The following is an 18817-nucleotide window of genomic DNA, read 5'->3' as shown; positions in this document are numbered from 1 at the left end:
GATGAGCCAAAGCTGCTCTCACTGGATTCCCTGTGACCTCACAGGGGTCAAAATCAGAGCTGATATCCAAAGTCCATGGCTGAGGGCAGCAGGGATGTCCCAAAGTCCCCAGCCTGGAGGGGACCATGCTGCAGGAGAGCCCCAGCCTCTGGAAGCAACCTGTGCATTCCACACACACCTCAGGGCATCATTTTCAGTGGCAGGAGGAGCCCTGTGAGCTGGGCATTGCTCAGCTGGGATTTAACACTGGTGCAGGCATCCTACAGACATGAATCCACACCCTGGCAAGGGCCAAGTCGAGCTTTGGGATGGCTGGGTGGAAAAGTGGGGGTGCTGGAAAACAGCCTGTATTTTGACTCCATCTGTAGCTGCAGAAAGGTCTGGGGGGAGATTACAGCACTCAGAACAAGATGTAGGAAATTCTGGGGGAGCCAAAGCAAAATGTTTTGGGGCTTTGGGCAATTAGCACTTGAGGGCATGGCCTGCCAGGACCTCTGCCCACTGGGAGCCCCCTGGCTGGGGCAGAAGCCTCTCCCTCCCAACCCATTCAGCTCAGCAGCTCCAGATCTCAGGGCAGGAAAGCTTTTAAGGAAAATAGCGGAGGAATGAAGGGTTTGGGGGGAATTACCCACCCCTTGTTCCCACCCAGGCAGGACATGCCCTGTGACAGCAATGCCCTCCCGTGCCCAGCACTGCCCTGGCATCTGCCACCACTGCTCAATCCAGTTACTGGTGCTTGAAATACTTTACCTTTTGCAAAACTACCTGTTTGGAGCAAGGGAAGCACAAAAACCTCTGTGTACTCCTAAAATAAACACAAAGCTCTGCGAATGGATTTGGGCATCACAAAGAAGAAACTGCAGGGGGATTTCACAGAGCCAAACCCACTGGCAGCTCGAGGGTATCTCTGTAAAACAAACCAACACCTCTCACACAGCAATCAGCGCTGAGTCACCCGGGCTATTCCGGGCTGTGACTCAGCCGGACCCCGGTGGGAGCTGGCAGCCCTCACCTTTCCCCGAGCTCTCTGCAGTTTGCTCAATCCATTCAGGGACAAACTCTCTTCCCGGGGCAGTGTCAGAAAGGGGAAACTCAGAGCAGACGCCCTTCAGCAGAGTGACACGAGTTACACTGGCTGGGTCGGGCTCTGTTTGTCCCAGGAGCTGCTGCTGGAAAAGCAGAGCCGGGAGCGTTTCTGGCCCTCGAGGTGCCCCCAGCACTCCTGCCCTGCTCTGAAACGCCTCTGCAGCCCTGCCTGCAGCTCTGCTGGGTGCCAACTGCAAAACTCAGGGCACACCATCACCTGAGAGTGAAGAAATGCGTCCAACAGGGAGTCCATAAAGCCAATCTTGTCCCAGATCCTCCTGGCAGTGAGGAGCAGAGCATCATCTAAAAACAGCTGGGGCACAAGCTGGGAAACTGCTGCTGAGCCTTGGTGCACATCCTGCTCCCCTACTCCCTCCTCCATCCAACCTCAGCTCTTCCCAATAGCTCTCCAAAGGAAAAACAACCTCTCAAATTGCACAATGGTACCTTGGAGCTGCCTGGACACAGAGCATCTGCCATGAGGCTCCTTGCACCATCTTCCTCTTCTACTCACTGCTGCCTGCTCCAAAATGCCCCAAGACAAATTCTCCACAAGGCAAAAGGTGCTGCAGCCACCCAGCAGAGAGGGAGGCTCCCCTTGCACATCCCCTGTCCACGCAGGGCAGCTGGCATGTCCTCCCCAGGGTGAGCATCTGTCTGTCTGTGTGTAACACCTGCCTGGCCACTCTGAGTGCCCAAGGGTCCTTCTCTGCTGGGTACCACAGGCTGGTGTCCCCTGTGTGACAGCACAGCGCTGGCCCTGCTGCTGGCAATGCACAGATAAAAAAGCCCTTTCAGCCACAGCACAAATGGTGGGAAATGCTTTCCATTGGTGATAAGAAGTCTCCCTTGTTGGCATCAGCAGCCACAACCCAAAACCAGCAGAACAAACCCTAAGCATCCCAAGTCCAGGCTTAGGGACAGGCATGATTGTCCTAACACAAACCTGACTCCACTTTTGAAAACCAAAAGGAGCTGAGAGCACAAAATTGTTGTCAAAGACACTCCAGAGAAACCATGTGGGTGTTTCACCCCCCAACAGTGGGGACCTTGCCAAGGCCAAAGCCAACACTGCTGAGCCCTGCTGCAGTTCCACTGGTGTGTCCCATGCATTTCCAGTCATGCTGCTCTTCTGAACAGGACGTTGTGGCCTCTCCAAAGGTCAGGTGGGCTCCTTATGACCACAGGCTCCTCACAACCCCATCCACCTCGGTGATTGCACTGGTGGCCCACCCAGGGCAGGTGGTGACAGCAGCTTGGCAGGGCAGCAATGTCCCTGCTGCTGCTGCTGGAGAAACAAGTCATTCATATGCAATTGTACGAGGCTGAGGTGATGGAAAACCTACACCAGGGCAGCTCCCCGCCCCTGGGACACGCAATCAGTGCCCAGCTCTGCTCACTTGCTTCACACATGCAGAGGCCACCCAAAGGACCCATTCCACTGCACAAACACGGGCCAGGCTGGTGCCAGCCTCTATCCTGGGCTAGGGGCAGCCCTGGGATGGGATGGGATGGGATGGGATGGGATGGGATGGGATGGGATGGGATGGGATGGGATGGGACGGGACGGGATGGGACGGGATGGGTCTCAGAGTGGGGCATTCCTCACAGAATGCCACTGCAGGCCTTGAGCCACGAGCACCCCCTGCCCGGAGCATCCCCTTGCCAGCTGTGGGATGGCACATCCCAAAGGTCCCAGGGTCCCTGCAGCAGCCTGCCTCAGGGATCCCATAATAAACCATGACACAGCAGCAGCAGAAGTCCCTACAGTGCACCGACCCCAGGCTGGTGTTGCTCTGCTGGCAAAGTCACTGCTCCCCCCTGCAGCTGGCCTGGGGCTCACCAGCTGCTCACCAGCACAGCCAAAGTTTGGGCTTGTGTTTCAGGTCTGGCTTGCCACAAGCCCCAGCAGCATTTTCCTAGAGGTTTACAAGAACACAAGCTGGCACCGCAGTGGTGAGGAAGAAAGGAGGAGAGGAAACAGAGAACACACAGAGTGTAAATCAAAGCACTCAAAAATGGGACTTACCGTCCTCAATGATGACCTTGATGAGCCGGACTGAACCATTTCGGGCTTTGGCAAAAAAGTCCCTCAATTCTGTGGTGGCTGAAAGAACCAAAAACATCGTGATCAGATTCAGCAATCAAAGTAGGTGCTGGGTTGCTCAGTAGCTGACCAGAAAGGGGACCAACTTGGCAGGATAGAATTTTAAAACTTTAAAAAAAATATATATTAAATCTCTGGTGCCAAAAAATTCTAATAAAAAAATAACAATAACAGAAAACCCCAAAGCTGGGAGAGAAGTGCCGCGTCTCCCTGCGGCAGAGAGTTAAATAGCAGCTGGGAGGGAGCACATGTGACCCAGAGAACCTGATACTTGGCCTGGGTGAACATAATCACCCAAATTTAGACGATGGCTTGGCCAGGGCAGGCAGGGAGAGCTCAAGTGACAAGTTGATTGGCTTTGCAGAGCGGCAGGGGTGGCTGCAGGATGTCCTGCAGGCTGTGCTGCCCTGACAGGCTGGTGACACACGGCAGGATGCTGCTCCCAGCGGTTGGGAATCTGCACAGCTCCACACTGGGCAGGCTGGTGGGGCTGAGCCCGTGGGCAAGGGAAAGGAACAGCCCCAGGCTCTGCTCTGGAGCTGGCAGGGCCTGGATTGCAGAAGGCTTTGGGAAGAGTTTTGGGGGCATTGAGGAGTCATCCCGCTCCCTGAGCAGCAGGCAATGGCAGCATCCTACAGGAGGCAGCTGGAGGCACTGGACAGGGAAGGAGCAGCCCCAGCCAGCACTGGAGGCTTCATGTGCCCTCCCTGAAGCAGCACCAGCCCAGAGCTCCCCGTGCCACCCGGGACAGGCTCTGTGTGAAGGCAAAGCCCAGGAGATGTGGCTGCCAGAGGCCAACCCCAAACAAGGATCGTCTCCTGGCCTGGCTCCCCCTAAAGCCACCCAAGCCCTTTCCTGGATACAGCAAAGGGGGCCTGTGGCTTCAAAAGCTGCTAGAAATACTCAAGGAACTGATGTTGCAAAGATCAGAGACCTGGGCAGACATCCCTTAGCCCAGACCAGGATCTGGGATGGGAATCTCCATCAGCAGCCCCTCCATTCCTGGGGCTTTCCTGAGCCAGCAGAGGGAGGAGCCTGGAGCCCGACTGCACCCACAGCAGAGGCACATGGCAGAGGCAGCCATCCCCACAAGGGCCATGTCCATCCCTCAGGCCCTCCAGCACGGGGTGCCACCCCTGGCACAGCCCCAGAGGAGCCCTGGTGTCCCCAGCACTGCTCAAGGGACAAGGACAGCCCCGACTGTCCCTGAGTGCTGCCCTCAGTGCAGGCAGAGCCGGGCTGGGGCATTCCAGGGCTCTGGGACAGGAGGGATCCCTGGGGAGCTCCCAGGCTCTCCTGCCTGTGCCCACAGGGATGCTCTGGGACGGTGCCCAGCTCAGCCTGCCCCGATCAGGGGATGCTGAATTCTCTCCTGCGGACAGGAGAGGCACACAGCAGGGAGAGCAGCTCCCACACTGACCCAGAGATGCCCTCCTGACAGGAGCCTGCAGGGATGGGCACACAGACACCCCTGCAGAGGGATGCAGGGGTGCCTCAATGGCACGTCAGGGGACAAACAGAAGGTTTGCTGGTGTAATCCCATCAAACCACAAGCAGGCTCCCTCCAGCAGCATCAGGACATGCAGCTCTCCCAGCTCCCAGGGCAGACCTTCACCCAGCACCAGCTGGGAGCTCAGCCTGCTCCTGCTGTGCCCAGCCAAGGATACTCTGGTATTTTTAGCCCCTTTCCCTGTTGAGAGTGGCAGTTTCCTCCTGGCAGCATCTGTGGTTATTGCACACACACGAGGAGGAAGAGGAAGAGAAAAATACATTTAAACACTCAGGAAACCTCATGCAGGAGACAAAACTCTTACTAAGCATCAAGTTTCACCAACTCCTATCACACTGCAAAACTATGAGAGAATAACACCACTCTTGGATGTTTCTACAGCATCAATTCAGGGAAGAAATAGGAAAGCTCTGCAGCACTAACCTGCTCGCAAATCCCTCCAGTGTGACCCCATCCTTCCCAGAACTGGAAAATCAGGAGTCTGGGCAAATGCAACCCTGCAGCCCAGTTGGAAATGCTGGGAGTGCCCTGCAGATTGACAGCCAGGATGATTGGCAGGTGAGTGGCTGACAATGACAGCCAAGCACTGGGGTCTGTGTAGGTACCCAGGGGTTGAAGGGATCCAGGAAAAGCCTGGATGCTGCCAGAGAAGCCAAGCACAGGAAATACCACAAGGTCTTCCAAGGAGGGAGAACATTTCCAGAGGAGACAGCAGCAAAGCTTTCAAAAAACCCCACAGGAGGCTTGCAAAATTTAATTCTGCTGGTTTGGAGGTTTTTTTTTAAAGCAAATTTCATTTACATAAAAACCAGAGTGTCTCCAATGTCCCCTTCTGCCTCTCACAACGCAGAGCCAAGAGCCAGCGACGAGGCAGAGGAATAAACCAGGGAAGGTTTGAGCACGAGCTCAGCACTGCTTCATTAGGGCATGATTACCACTTAATTGGCACAGCAGACTTGATGAGATGGCTTGTGTGCCTGAAATATTAATAGAGAAGTCCACAGTTGGCTCTGGAGGAAGAGCTGGAGGAGATGGTGCCTCATGGCATCCCCTGCCAGGGAGCCTCCAGGACACAACTGCAGAGCTGAAAACCCATAAAAACCAAGGGAGAGGGAGGAGCAACAGGACTGAAAGGGACCCACAGATCCAACTCACCCTCCAGACATGGGCTCCTGGAAAATCCTGGAACAAATAATCCAGAAAGAAATCCCAGCTGGGCTACAGCCAGTGTGGATCTGCTGAGGCCAAGATGCATGAGATCCCTCATGCTTCCCCCAGCACAGCCAGACCCCTGTGGGCTTCAGGGCTCCCAGCTCAGCTTCTAAGTGTCTCCAAGTGTCAGATGCCAGCTTGGGAACACGGGGGTGCTGAGCCTCCTTAGCACAGACACAGCACTGCATGGGTAACTCACTCAGGGAGGGACCAGAGCTGGGATGGAGCAGTGTCCTGGGCACCTGGGGTGGGTGCAGCTTTATCCACATCTCCATGAGCACTTCTGGCAGCTGCAGCAGTGCTTCCTGCAGCTGTAAGGTGGGAAGCTACAGGAGGTGCAAGTGTGCACTGCAGAAAAACTCAGCGTTCTCTCAGGAGACTGGAGAAATGGGCTGGGAAGAAAAGAAACAGGATGAAACTCAATAGAAGGCAAAGTACCATAACTGGAGAAAGGACCAGAAAGGGCAGGGTCCAGCAGCTCCAGAGAGAGGTGGGTGACAAGCCAAGTCCAGGTTAGTCACGTCACACTGCTGCAGGCACAAACAAGAGCAGGACCACGTTATCTGGCGCTGCCAAGGCTGCAGGCACAGCACCAACAGCACACCCAGCATCGTGCAAGGAGCCAGGCACAGCACACACAGCACCTGGGCCAGAGGGCAGAGCCTGCAGCAGCTGCACCTGGTCAGCCCAGGAACAGAATAAAAATCATGAACAGTCTGTACTGGTTTTCCAGCCAGGAACATCAAGACCCACTGTGGTGCTTGGGAAAGCTCATGATGAGGGTGCCCAAACCCTGGGAAGGACACCATGACTCCATTCTTGCCCTGAAAAATGGATGTTGCTGCTTTGAGGCAGTGTGAGCCCAGAGGCACCTGAGGAACCTTCTGGCCCTTCTAGAGGGCAGCCCTGCTGCTGACCCCCATGGCAGACCTGGTGGGCACACACACCCCTGTCCAAAATCACCTTCAGCCACTGAGCCTGCAGCTCCTCCCTGTCCCACCTGTTTGTAGGCTGCAGTGAGCTGTCCCCTGGGCACAAACAGCCTTCAGAAGCTGATAAGAGCATGTCCCAGGTCCCACACAGCCTCCAGCCCAGTGGCACCTCCATTTGGGGTGGAGGGCTGAGCAGAGCCAGCTGACGGCACCCAGGCTGGGGTGGCAGCTCAGGTGCGACAGTGAGGTGGTGGCTGGCCAGCAGTGGCCCTCAGGTGGCCCTGACCCTGCAGGCAAAGTGCCAGAGGAGAACTGGAGCTGTGGGAGGAGGGCAGGACAGAGCCAGCCCTGGGGCAGCACTGACCAAAAGGTGCATTCAGAGCAAAGCCTGCATTCCCCCAGCCCAGGCAGCAGCAGGGCAGCCAGACCCTGGCACCTCCTGGCAGACAGAGGGATGTCACCAGGACAGACGCTGCTGGCAGCCAGAGGGTGCCCTGTGCTGGGATGGGCCCCTTTGGATCAGTCCCCAGGAGATTCCAGAGCCTGAAGCACGGGCTCTTATTGAAGCTGCTGAACGATGCTGCTTGTGGGTACCACCCTGCCAAAAGCTGCCCCAGACGGAGCTTTTCCTGCTGTTTACAGCCCCAGGGAGCTTCTGTGAGCACAGAGGGGCTGCAGGGGGGCACAGAGGCACTGATGGCACCAAGGGGACACAGAGGCACTGGTGACACCGTGGCCACAGCAAGGGCCCCTCTCTCCCAGGGATTGCCACCCGTGCAATGCCCGGGAAGCGCCACAGAACGGGGATGGAGGTGACAGCCACAGCATCCCCCCCTCCTGCAGCCCCTTGCCCACGTGTTGGGGCACAGCAGGTTCCTGCTGCTTTGACCCTTCCCCGTGGCCCCACGCAGCTCCCCGATCAATAATAGATGCTCCCTGAAACAGATGCCTCTCCCAATACACGCAGTCTCCCTGCCCTCCCGGCGGGAAACCCGAGCCCCGGGCCATCAATCTTTCATTCCTTGGGCATCTTCTTCAACTCAATGCAACTGCTTCCCTTTCACTGTCTGGGGCACAGCCTGCCTGGGATGTAACAGGGAAACTCAGCCAAAAATCCAGCCACAAACCCAGGCAAAACTTGTCCAAATTCCAGGGATGCGTGGCCAGACAGAAGTCAGGATGGTGATGAATAAAACATGGTTATACCTGCATTACCCACACTCTCCCTGCCCAGCTCCTGGTCTGGGCAGCCAGGAAAGGATACAACTGCAACAGGCACAAAATAGCTTTTGCTGCTGCTAACATTCCTTCTTTTCAGTCTATCCCAGTGTAACTCCTTTAGGCAGTGCCTGCTCAACTCGCTGCTGCAGGGAGCTTTGCTGCCGATGGACACGGTTGGCCAGTTTAAGCAGTAAGAGGATTTTATTCCTCACCATGGAAAAAATAAATATGTCCTTGCAGGGAATCTTTTCTGAGGAAAAAAGCTACAGATGTCAGAAGAAAAGAGAGAGAAGGGAGTGGGGCAGGGGGGAAAGGGAGCAAGAGAGGAGAAAAGCTTTGCTTTTCTCCCAATTTTCTGTGGGGCTAGACTGTATTCCTGCAGGATTTCACATGGACAGCTCCTGGTCCTTGGTGCAAATCCCACCCAGAGACTTGGAGCCACCTGCCTGACACCAGACAATTGCTTCTCAACACCTGATTTTCCACGCGTGCCCAGGACCTGTGTTGTCTGCACTTTGCCACCTTGGATTGGAGTTACTCATCCCTTCCCTTGCTCCAGGGCAGGCAGCACTGACCCTGCAGGCAGCATCAGCTGGATCCTGGGGCACAGTGGTGGTGCAGCACACATGGTCTGTCCTGGCCTGCAGAAGCTGCTGCTGCTCCTTTTCTCCGCCCAGTCAAGCCACCAGCGCAGCACTGGTTTGTGCACAGGCACCCAGGGACAGACTTGGCCACAATCTCACTGCATTTAGTCTCACTGCACACTTCCCAAAGGATTTCCTCCATCCCATCACTGCTTCAAGAGGTTTGACATCTCATTTATCTGGTCTGCCACCAGTGCTGCTGCCCTGGCCATCCTGATGTGCCTGCCCCTTGGATATGGGCCATACTCCCAGGGGACATCAACCTCCAAGGTGGCCCCAGAAAAGAGACTGGGTCTGGCTCCCCAAAAATATCCTTGCAGCAGCCCAGTGCCCTCTGTTCCCATGGACAAAAGGGGCCATGAACCAGCCATCCCTTCTCCTTCTCCTTCTCCTCCTTCACTGATGGCACCTTGTGGCATGTCTCTGCTTAGGGGGTGCCTCCAGCATTCCAAAGCTGCCCCCCAAATTTGTGCACCCAGGCGCCTCAGGAGCCAGTGCTGCCTCCCAACACAGCCAGAGGAGAGGGGCTAATGGTGTGCTGATGGGCAGAGAAGCTCCTTCCTTCTTCTCACTAGAGAGACAGGAATCTGCCTGCTTTCCACCAAGACTTTGGCAGACCCAGCAGCTCCTGGGTCCCACCTTATGCTCCTTTTTTACTCATCTGACAGCATTCCTGCTCATGTGCACCATGGTTATGCTCCTCCTGAAGCAAACATCCACTCCTACCAGATGCATTCCCAAAGCAAGATCCTGGGGCAAAGTGGCAGCTCAGCTGAGGATGGGAACAAAGGTTCTCCCCTACCCCCAGATCTCACCACCTCCCCCAGAAAGAGCAGGCACCAAACTCTATTTTTAGGTTAGAGAAACAAAATGCATTTGATTTCTCTATTTTCTAGATGAAAAAATACCCTCTAAGAGACTTTTTCTCTCTACCCAGTGGTCTTGAAAGAGCTCCCAGAAGCAGCTGAAAGCAGATGACCTCCCACCAGCATCAAAGCCCGGTTCAGCACTGCCTGCCCAAGGTTCTGAGCTCAGGCAGCAAATGCTGTTCCAATCTAATGCTAATGCTCTCAGAGCAAAATAGGAACCACAAAACCACTCAATGAGTCCTCCCAGCAGCAGCTAAAAAGCAGGTTTCCAGCCCCAGGAAGCCCACAGCACCCTTTGAGAGCTTCCAACCGCCTCCCCAGCCTGGCAGTCTCCATGGCAGCCTGGTTTTCTTGCCAGCACCTTCAAGAGAGCTGCCTGAGATACCTAAAAAAACAATAATTAGCCTCTTGCCCCTGCATGAAAGGCTCAGGCTTGACTGCACTCCCTGACCCCCCAGCTCTCCCTGCCAGAGCTTCCCCTGCACCTGTTTCTCCCCAAAAGCTGAATGAGGATGGATGGAGGGATGACGTGGGAGCGTCTCAGCTCGGGGGTTCCCCACCACCACGTCACCCTGCCTCACACAGATCTAGCTCTGTGTCAAGCAAAATCCCTCCCAGCTTGTCTGCAACCTCCCCTAAGGCAGCTGCAGAACCTGATCACAACTCCCCTGGGAGCAGATGTCTTCCCGAAAATGGGGGAGAAATGGGAATGAAGAAACAGAAAATGCTGGGTGCACACAAACATAGCGAAGCCCCAGAAACCAGGAAGAAGTGCATAATTCCTCCTCCCAGCAAACAAGAGACCTCAGTGCCTCAGCAGAGGGGATGAAAGTAGCAGTGGGATTGCTCTTCCTCATTCGGTATGGAATCTGATCTTTGCTGAGCAAACAGAAAAATTCAATCACCATGACGGGGTGGGGCAGACTGAAATATCCCAAATCCACCTCGAAGGGGGCGTTCCCTTAAAGCCTGGGGCACCCCAGTTGTGCATCACAGGTGTTGGAGGGGCAGATTTGCATTCAGAGAGGAAACAGCAGCTTCCGGGAAGAGAGACGGTGCAACAGGGCACGGAGAGAGAGCCCAGACACGTCCAGGATGCTGGGACAGCCAGACCACCCAACACAAGCTACTTTCCACAGCCACAGGGGGGATTTTACACCACCCCAGCCCAGGAATCTGCTGCCAGGGCAGAGTCATGAGGTCCATCCCCTCCCTGCACTGCAGCTCCCTGGGGGAAGTGGAGTCCCTTCCCCTTTGCCGCTGACAGGGCACGTCACATCCCACGGTGACTCCCAGCACTGGGCACAGTGGGCAACCAAGGTCAGCCAAGGGCAGGGCTCTCAGAGGGAGCCAAGCTGGCACATCTCCCTCCCTGGCAGCTGCGGGGTGCCACGAAGGACAGCACCAGCAGCACAGGAGCAGCAGGGCATGGCCAGAGAGCAACAGGCAGCATCTCCGGGGGCACACTGTACAACGGGCCCTGCCTGCCCAAAGCCCATGGACAGCTCTGCAGATGGGGCCAGCACCCCCAGAGCTCAGGTGGGTGCAGGGCTCCATCCTGCTGATTTTTGACTTTTTAAAATTATTGTTATATTTTTACAAAACAAGGAAGATTTAATTAGAGCATGTGCTTCAGGATCTCAGTTTAAGCCAGAAGCAATGAACCAGAACCCAAACGCCATCAACGACCACCAGCTCTCCTGAGCACAAGCAGGAGGAACATCTAAGCATCAACACCGGCCGCTCCTCAGCTACAGCCCCTCCAGAAGCAACTGGAGGGGAAGGATGTTCTCGACCATGCTGAAGGAACAAGGATGCTCTTGCCAGGAAGGACCAGCAGACACAAATTCCCACCCCGGCACAAAGGTGCTGGCCAGAGGGATCTGCGGGGCCACTGTGCCAGCTCCCTCCCGGGACACGCTGCGGGCTGCATTCACACCCGACCGCACAGAGCAGGGCTCCAGGGCAGCGGCTCTCACATCCCTGCTCGCATATTGATTCGGTTACATAAATTATGCAGCACCTCTACTCCTGATTAATATTGCTAATTGAGCTGGCGAGGCGAGGGGCAGGAGGGAAATACCGTGAGGACACACAGTCAGTCATGCACCAAGCACACTCAGAAATGCAGAAGCCGCCGTGTCGGGGTGCTGGCTGGGTCCTGTGGGGAGCGGGCGGAGAAATCGGGAAGCAGGAATTCACTCGGGCGCTCCCCCGGGCTGGGGAGCAGCTGGGGCCGAGCATCCCCGTGGGCAAGGGAGCGGTGGCCGGGGCCGTGGCCAGGCAGACGAGCGTGACACATCTGTCCGAGCACGTCGCGGCGGGTGCTGAGCATCAGCCCAGACAAAGGATGCGGGAGAGCCCCGCACCGGCGGCACCCCGGGGCTGAGCCCCTCCCGCCCCTCCTGCCGGCACCCAAACGCTCCCTCCGAGCCTGACTCAGTGTCCCCCTCCCCCGCCAACCGCAGGAAACCCGCCTGCGGGGCTTCCACCGGAGAACCGATGAACCCGAAGCTTCATTTTATCGCCCCCATCCCCGCCGCTGTCGCGACAGCGCCCGCAGCCGCCGCGGCGGGGCCGGGGATGCGCGGGGCGCGGTCCGGGGGTGCCGCTGCCGGGGGCGCGGCGGGGCAGCCCGGCCCGGGCGGGGGCCGAGCGGCGGGGGCAGCTCCGGGACGGGCCGGGGGACCCGAGGGCTGGGCGAGCGCCGCTCACCGTGGATGCCGGTCTGGTGAGTCATGGCTCCGCTCGGCTCCGCTCCGCTCGGCTCCGCTCCGCCGCGTCCCGGGCAGGAAACGGCTGGGCAGGCAGCACCGCCCGTTCCGGAGCGCGGGGCCGCTCCGCTCCGCGCCGCCCCGGGGCGGGACCGCGGCCGGGCCGGGAGGAGCCGCACCTGCCCCGCCATGTCGGGCGAGTGGCTGCGGCGCTGGCGGCGGGGCGGCCCCGCGGAGCGGCCCGGCGGAGCCCCGACACCGGGCCCGGGCCCGCCGCCCCCCGCCCTGCGCTACCGCCGGCCCAAGTTCGTGCCCGGCGGCGGCGAGGAGGCCCCGCGGGGCGGGCGGGCCGTGCGCGGAGCCGCGCCCGAGCGGCCGCTGCCCTGGGGCGCGGGATACGCCGAGTGAGTGCAGCCGGCAGCTCCGGGAGGGCTCCGGGCGGGCTCCGGGCGGGCGGGGGGCGCTGCCGGGGCCGGCACCGGGGAATAGGGCAGGTTTAGGGGGTGGAGGGGGCGGGGGAGGCTTGGGGGGCTCCTGGAGGGGTGCCCGGGCGATCGCTCCCCACCTGCCCTCGCTGCGCCCCTCGGCTGCAGCCGCCCCGGGCCGGAGGGGCCGCCCGCAGGCACAGCTCGGCCTCCTGAAGCATCTGCGGACCAGCAGAGAGCGGCTTTGTGCCCCAGAGCAGGCTTGGCGGGGCGGTGAATCCTCCGGCCCCTCTCCGTCCTGCCGGGGCTGGCGGGGACAGCCCTGGCCACCCCCTGCCAGCCCCGTGCCGGCTCCAGCGCTAGGACAGTGGCCGGGACAGCCCCGAGAGCAGCACCGCTCCTCGCACAGTGGCTTTAAAGCGAAGGAAGGGGATGGCACGATTTTAGAAACCTCTTGGTTTGCTGTTTTAAGTGGCGGAGGGATGGATCAGGCAGGAGCTGTCCCCACGTCCTGGCCAGAGCGACATGACCCCGCGGTGCTGGGATGGCACAGCGTGAAATGCCAGGAGAGCCCGCTCCCACCCAGGGACAAACATCACCGAGGCTGGAAGGAAAAGCAAGGGTGGTGGTTCTGCAATGCACTGTGTCAACAAGGAAATGGCACGGTGTGGGCTGCTGACAGGGCTGCCTGAGGCCAGGGTGCAGGTCTCTGTGTCCCCAGCTGGGCTTTCCCCTGTTGCACATAAATGACTTAATATTTCAGTCATCAGCAGAGAGATCTTTGAGTTTGATCCTTCAGCAGGGAGCTGGGGCTGGAAAGGAGGGGCAAGGTGCAGCTGTTTGCAGGGGCTGCAGAGGTGTCCCCACACCTTACCTGAGTGTTTGCAGGGTTATCAATGCCGAGAAGTCGGAGTTCAATGAGGACCAGGCAGCCTGCTGTCAGATCTCTGTCCGGAGGAGAGAGCCAGGCCTGGAGGAGGATGAGGAATGGCTGATCCTGTGCTCCACACAGGTATTGCCCCCAGGCAGACTGTGCTCACCCTGCTGCCAGCCTCTTGCTGCCACCCAGGGATGCAAGTTCAGGAAACACAGATTGCTCCATCAGTCCTACGTGCCCACGTGCTGAAACCCTTGGATGTATTTAGGGGACCTGTGTACCCTATGGCCAGCAAATACATAGCTCTGTAAATACCATTTCTACTTCTGCAGCCCATGACTTGCAGCATTTGAGGTCATCCAAGCTCTTGGTGCCCTCACCTTTCCTGTCCTCCCTGTGCTTTCAAGCACCAGTGTGTGTTGCCCAGCAGCATGAGCTGGGCACACGGGACGCTCTCACCAGGCTGTGCTGCACTTCTGGTGAAATGGCCTCATCTCCCCTAACGCAGCCCATGAGTGGTGTGGTGCAAATCCAGATGCTCAAATGATGGGTCAGGCGGAGCAGCACATGGGCATCACTTGAGTTTGAAGAGATTCACCAGTGGCAGGGAAGGGAAGCTGGGGTGGAAAATCAAACAAAACACATGCAGTGGCATGCTGGCTCTGAGCCTGCCATCTGTACAGGCCCTTCAGCCCCTGTCCTGTCCCTGTTCCTCAGTTCCTGACTGGTCACTACTGGGCGCTGTTTGATGGCCACGGCGGCCCAGACGCTGCCATCATCGCCTCCAACTATCTGCACTACTGCATCAAGCAGAAGCTGGAGGAGGTTGTGGGAGGCATCACCGAGGCCCAGCCCCCCATGCACCTCAGCGGGCGCTGCGTTTGTGACAGTGACCCCCAGTTCGTGGAGGAGAAGCACATCCACGCTACAGACCTGGTGGTGGGAGCCCTGGAGAATGCCTTCCAGGAATGTGTGAGTACCCGTGCAGGGCACCACTCCTGCTGGCCACAGCCTGACCCTCCCTGAGCCCTGCAAGGACAGGGTCTGCTGTTCTGCTCACTGAGTAGGCTGGAGCATTGGGCCAAACCTTTAAATGTGTGCTGAGATCACACTGGGTCAGAGCCCAGGGCCTGTGTCAGGGTTGTGTATTGGCAGAGCTGACCCAGAGCAAAGTTGCAGTAGTTCTGAACAATTCTGTAGGGCAGGCAGGAGGCTGGTGTCACACTCATAGAGCATCTACAAGTCTGAGCTCTCCCCATCACCCTCCCAAAGCACCCATAGTGCAGGAGCAGCAGCTGTGTAGGCTGTACAGAAGCAACATTGCCTGTTACTTTGCTGGCTTCCTGTGGCCCATCCACAGTCAGTTTTGGTTCTGGATTTCTGCTGGGAGGGATGAGACTGTAGAAAGCAGCAGCCCAGATCACACCAGTCTCCAAACTTGTTGAAACCAACAGGATGAAGTCATTGGCCAGGAGATGGAAGCTACAAACCAGACAGGAGGTTGCACTGCTCTGGCTGCCCTTTATTTCCAGGGAAAGCTCTATGTGGCCAATGCTGGGGACAGCAGGTGAGTCATAATAAAGGGGGAAGTTGCTGGGGATGAGAGCTGGGAGTTAAGCAGGGTTTCCAGCATCTTTCTGTCCTGGTTTCAGCTGGGACAGAGTTCTAGAGAACACCGTTGAACACCCACTGATATTTGAGTTGTGCAAGCACTGCTCAGCAGCTGCTCACAGTCAGGGACTTTTCAGCTTCTCACCCCACCAGCAAGGAGGTTTGGGGGCACAAGAAGCTGGGAGGGGACACAGCTAGGACAGCTGCCCCCAAGGGATGTTCCAGACCACATGGCACCATGCTCAGTGTGTGAATTCAGGGAAAAGGTGGCCTGGGGCCACTGCTGGGGAAGTGGCTGGGTATCAGTCAGAAGGTGGGGAGCAACTGCACTGTGCATCAGTTGTTTTCTATATTCTAATCCTTTTCTCATTATGATTTTGCCTCCATTCCTGTCCTAATAAACTTTTCTTCTCTCAACTGACAGATTTTACTTTCCTTTTTCCCAGTTGCCTGCCCCATCCCACTGGGTGTGGAGGAGTGAGTGAGTGAGTGGCTGTGTGGTGTTTAGCTGCCAGGTTAAAGCACAGCTCTGATTTAATCCTACAGACAGTAAATGTGCAGCCCAGCCATCCCTCTCCTGCCAGGCACAGGACCTGTTGGAAGAAAGGCTCTCATGCCTTCTGGAACAGTTTGGGGATTTCAAGGGACTAAAGCTGCCCAGACACAGCCTTGGGGTGGTAATGCAGCAGCCCACTCAGCCTGGCAGGTGTTTCAAAGTGAAGGGTGATTTCCCTCACTTGGCTGTGGCCCCCCATTCCTCTAACAGCGAGCTTGATCACTGTCAAACCAGGCAAGCACAGTTCTCTGCTGCAACAGTGCAACTGCAATGGAGTTACTTGAAATACACTGGTATTTTTAACAGTTTTGGGTGCACAGCTATTCTCTGGCACAGCTGAGCTTTGCCTCTTCCCCCTTGTAGGGCAATTCTTGTCCTGAAGGACAGCATTGTGCCCATGAGCAGTGAGTTCACCCCCGAGTCAGAGAGGCAGCGAATCCAGCACTTGGTGAGTGACTCCTTCCACACAATCCAGCTGCAGGCATCCCACTGGGCCAGACAGGGCTTGTGGCAAGAGGACCTCCAGCTTTCCTTGAAGGCCACTGTGTGGCCATAATGTCAGCTGGAACCAGCCAGGGAGGGCTGGGGTAGAAATTCAGCCAACAGTCTTTAGTATGGGAGATGTTCATGTCCTCACTGGAATGTGCTTTCCCAATTCTGGTCTCCATTCTGCTGCTGGGAGTGCCAGTCCTGAGGCAGAAGCAGCTCTGATGCCCTACTCCACTGAAGCAGAACAGGTCCATGCTCAGCTCTCCATTCCCTCCTCCAGGCTTTCCTTTTCCCCAAGCTCCTGGATGGTGAATTCACCCGCTTTGAGTTTCCTCGGAGGCTGAAGGGAGATGATGTGGGCCACAAAGTGCTGTACCGGGATTACTTCATGGAGGGCTGGTGAGTCCCTTCTGCCCTGCAGGGCTGCAGCCAGGGCAGCTTCATCTGCTCACACCCATGGGGGAGTGAGGGGACAAGGGGCACATCCTGCCAATGAGAGCAGCAGCACGATGGTAGGGAAGCTGTGAGCAGCTCCCTCCAAAGGACCCTGGCCCTGGCAGGGTGGTTAGAAAACAGTCAGGATGGTCCTTCTGGCATCCATGGGTACAGGGCTGCTGCAGGCAGTCCCAAGCTGATGCAAGTAGAAGCTGGGGAGGGAGAGTGAGGATCACCTTGCCCTATCCTCAGTGAGCTGCCTGTGCATGGGGATACCACAAGAGTCAGAGTCAAAATGCTCTGGCTGGGTTGTACTATCAAGGCAGACAAATCCCAAATCAACAGTGAATTCTCTGTTCCAGGGGGTACAAGACGGTGGAGAAGGCTGACCTCAAGTATCCTCTGGTCCATGGTCATGGGAAGCAGGTAGCTTAATGCTTTACACCTTGGGAAGGCACAGGCAAGTCTTCTGGGGGTCCTCAGTGTCACTCATGTCACACTCTGGGGCACTAGAGCAGACCTGGAGCTCTGTTCTCCAGCACAGCACAGTCCCACAGCCTGGGTACAGCAGCTTCCTTTGCTGCCTGGCTGGTGTAACCCAGAGCCCTCTGGAGCTCCCTCCTCCAGAGTACAGCAGAGCAGAGGGCAGCCCTGAGGGCTTGCACATAGAACTCGATTCAGATGAGAACTTCATCAGCTCCCACTTGGGACTGTCTCCTTTAGCTCTAGTGCCTTTCCCACAAACTGTCCTCCTCGAGGAGAGGCTGAGCAATGAACCTGGAGAGGGAAGGAGGAGGTAGGGAGAGGCAGTGACTGCACCCATCCAGCATCTGCCTGCAGGAAGTCCCATCACTCCCCCAGCACTACAACCCATGTGCCACTCCCTTTAGTCAGTGCAGAACCTCCTTTGCCAGGACAGACAGACACCCCCAAACCAGCCCAACTGTCTTTCCTGCCACCTCAAACCAAGAGCAGATGCCACCATGGGCCTCCTGAGGTCTGCAGCATTACCCAGAGCACATGTACTAACTCCAGAGCACACCATGGGCCACATTCACTGTCAGGCTGCTTCCACACTCCCATCAGGACATTGCTTCTGATCATTCCTCCATCTCCAAAGCCTCCAGAAGCTGTTCTGGGTGAGGCTTGGAGGAAGGTCCTGAAGCAACACATAGATCAGTCAGGACAAGCCACACACCAGCCTTGAAAGGCCCCACACCCTGACATTTCAATCCTGTTTTGCTCTGTTTGGGGCCAGGCTCGCCTGCTGGGCACTCTGGCTGTCTCTCGAGGCCTGGGGGATCATCAGCTCAAGGTCATTGACACCAACATTGAAGTCAAACCCTTCCTCTCCTGCATCCCTAAGGTCAGTCACAGCACATGGGAACTGGAGGGTGGAATTGAACAAGCTGCTCCTCTGAAGGATGCACCTTTTAAAGACCTGGCAGGTCTTAGCATTTCTCCAAGCACCCTGGTCCCAGTGTGTCATCTCTCAGGGGCAGTCCCATCTCCCTGACCCCTGTTACATTGCAGGAATTGTCACAGATTTACTGCTCTGCTTTCCAGGTGAATGTATTTGACTTTGCTGTGCATGACATTAAGGAAGATGATGTCCTCATCATGGCAACTGATGGCCTTTGGGATGTTCTGTGCAATGATGAGGTGGCCCATGTGGTCAGGAGCTTCCTTGCAGAAAACAGGACAGATCCTCAAAGGTAATACCAGCTTTGCCTTTGTTTTCCCTTCCAAAGAACCTGGTCAGACCTAAAGCAGGCTGAGACCCCAGTGCTTCCAGGTCAGCTCTGGCATGACCACTTTTCTGTGACTTTGCAAACTGCCTATAATCTGTTCCCATCCTAAAGTAACAATTACAAAGCTGATGTCTTAAAAACCCCTGTTATTTTGACAACATAAAGCCACATCTCTCATCAGCAACTTAAGGGCAATAGTTGCTATATTAGCCCTTGCATTTTTCTACCCCCAGGTTTTCAGAACTGGCCAAGTGCTTGGTCTGCAGGGCAAGAGGAAAGAAGAGAGGCCACCAGTGGATGCTGGATGACAGCCACGAGGCATCCTACGATGACATCTCTGTATTTGTCATTCCCCTACACAACAGGGAAGAGGACTGA

General features: G+C 56.8%; 2 protein-coding genes across 2 annotated transcripts in view; one reads left to right on the top strand and one right to left on the bottom strand.

The window, feature by feature from the left end:
• TWF2 (twinfilin actin binding protein 2) overlaps positions 1-12606 on the bottom strand; it is a 23617-nt gene extending 11011 nt beyond the window's left edge. The window contains exons 1-2 of the mRNA XM_005485490.4: positions 12297-12606; positions 3116-3193 (exon numbers count right to left, since the gene is read on the bottom strand). Coding sequence (XP_005485547.2) covers positions 3116-3193; positions 12297-12486 — 268 coding nt within the window. The 5' untranslated portion in view covers positions 12487-12606. The remainder of the gene's footprint in view (positions 1-3115; positions 3194-12296) is intronic.
• PPM1M (protein phosphatase, Mg2+/Mn2+ dependent 1M) lies at positions 12485-18817 on the top strand. Its single transcript, XM_074550228.1, has 10 exons — positions 12485-12699; positions 13609-13732; positions 14315-14569; positions 15130-15164; positions 16128-16212; positions 16534-16652; positions 17051-17114; positions 17947-18054; positions 18222-18403; positions 18673-18817. Exons 1-10 carry the CDS (start codon positions 12485-12487, stop codon positions 18815-18817), a joined length of 1332 nt encoding a protein of 443 aa, XP_074406329.1.

The sequence above is a fragment of the Zonotrichia albicollis genome, chromosome 12 (genome assembly GCF_047830755.1).
Source record: "Zonotrichia albicollis isolate bZonAlb1 chromosome 12, bZonAlb1.hap1, whole genome shotgun sequence".
Classification (NCBI taxonomy): Eukaryota; Metazoa; Chordata; class Aves; order Passeriformes; family Passerellidae; genus Zonotrichia; species Zonotrichia albicollis.
The sequence above is the reverse complement of the archived record's forward strand: the minus strand, read 5'-3'. Positions and strand labels throughout refer to the sequence as shown.

What these genes read in the sequence shown, in the direction of transcription:
- PPM1M (XM_074550228.1), top strand. Translation starts at nt 12,485, where the DNA reads ATGTCGGGCGAGTGGCTGCGGCGCTGGCGGCGGGGCGGCCCCGCGGAG. An exon ending in TCCTCTCCTGCATCCCTAAG is followed by an intron (nt 18,055 to 18,221) that starts GTCAGTCACAGC and finishes GTTACATTGCAG; the next exon opens with GAATTGTCACAGATTTACTG. An exon ending in AACAGGACAGATCCTCAAAG is followed by an intron (nt 18,404 to 18,672) that starts GTAATACCAGCT and finishes TTCTACCCCCAG; the next exon opens with GTTTTCAGAACTGGCCAAGT.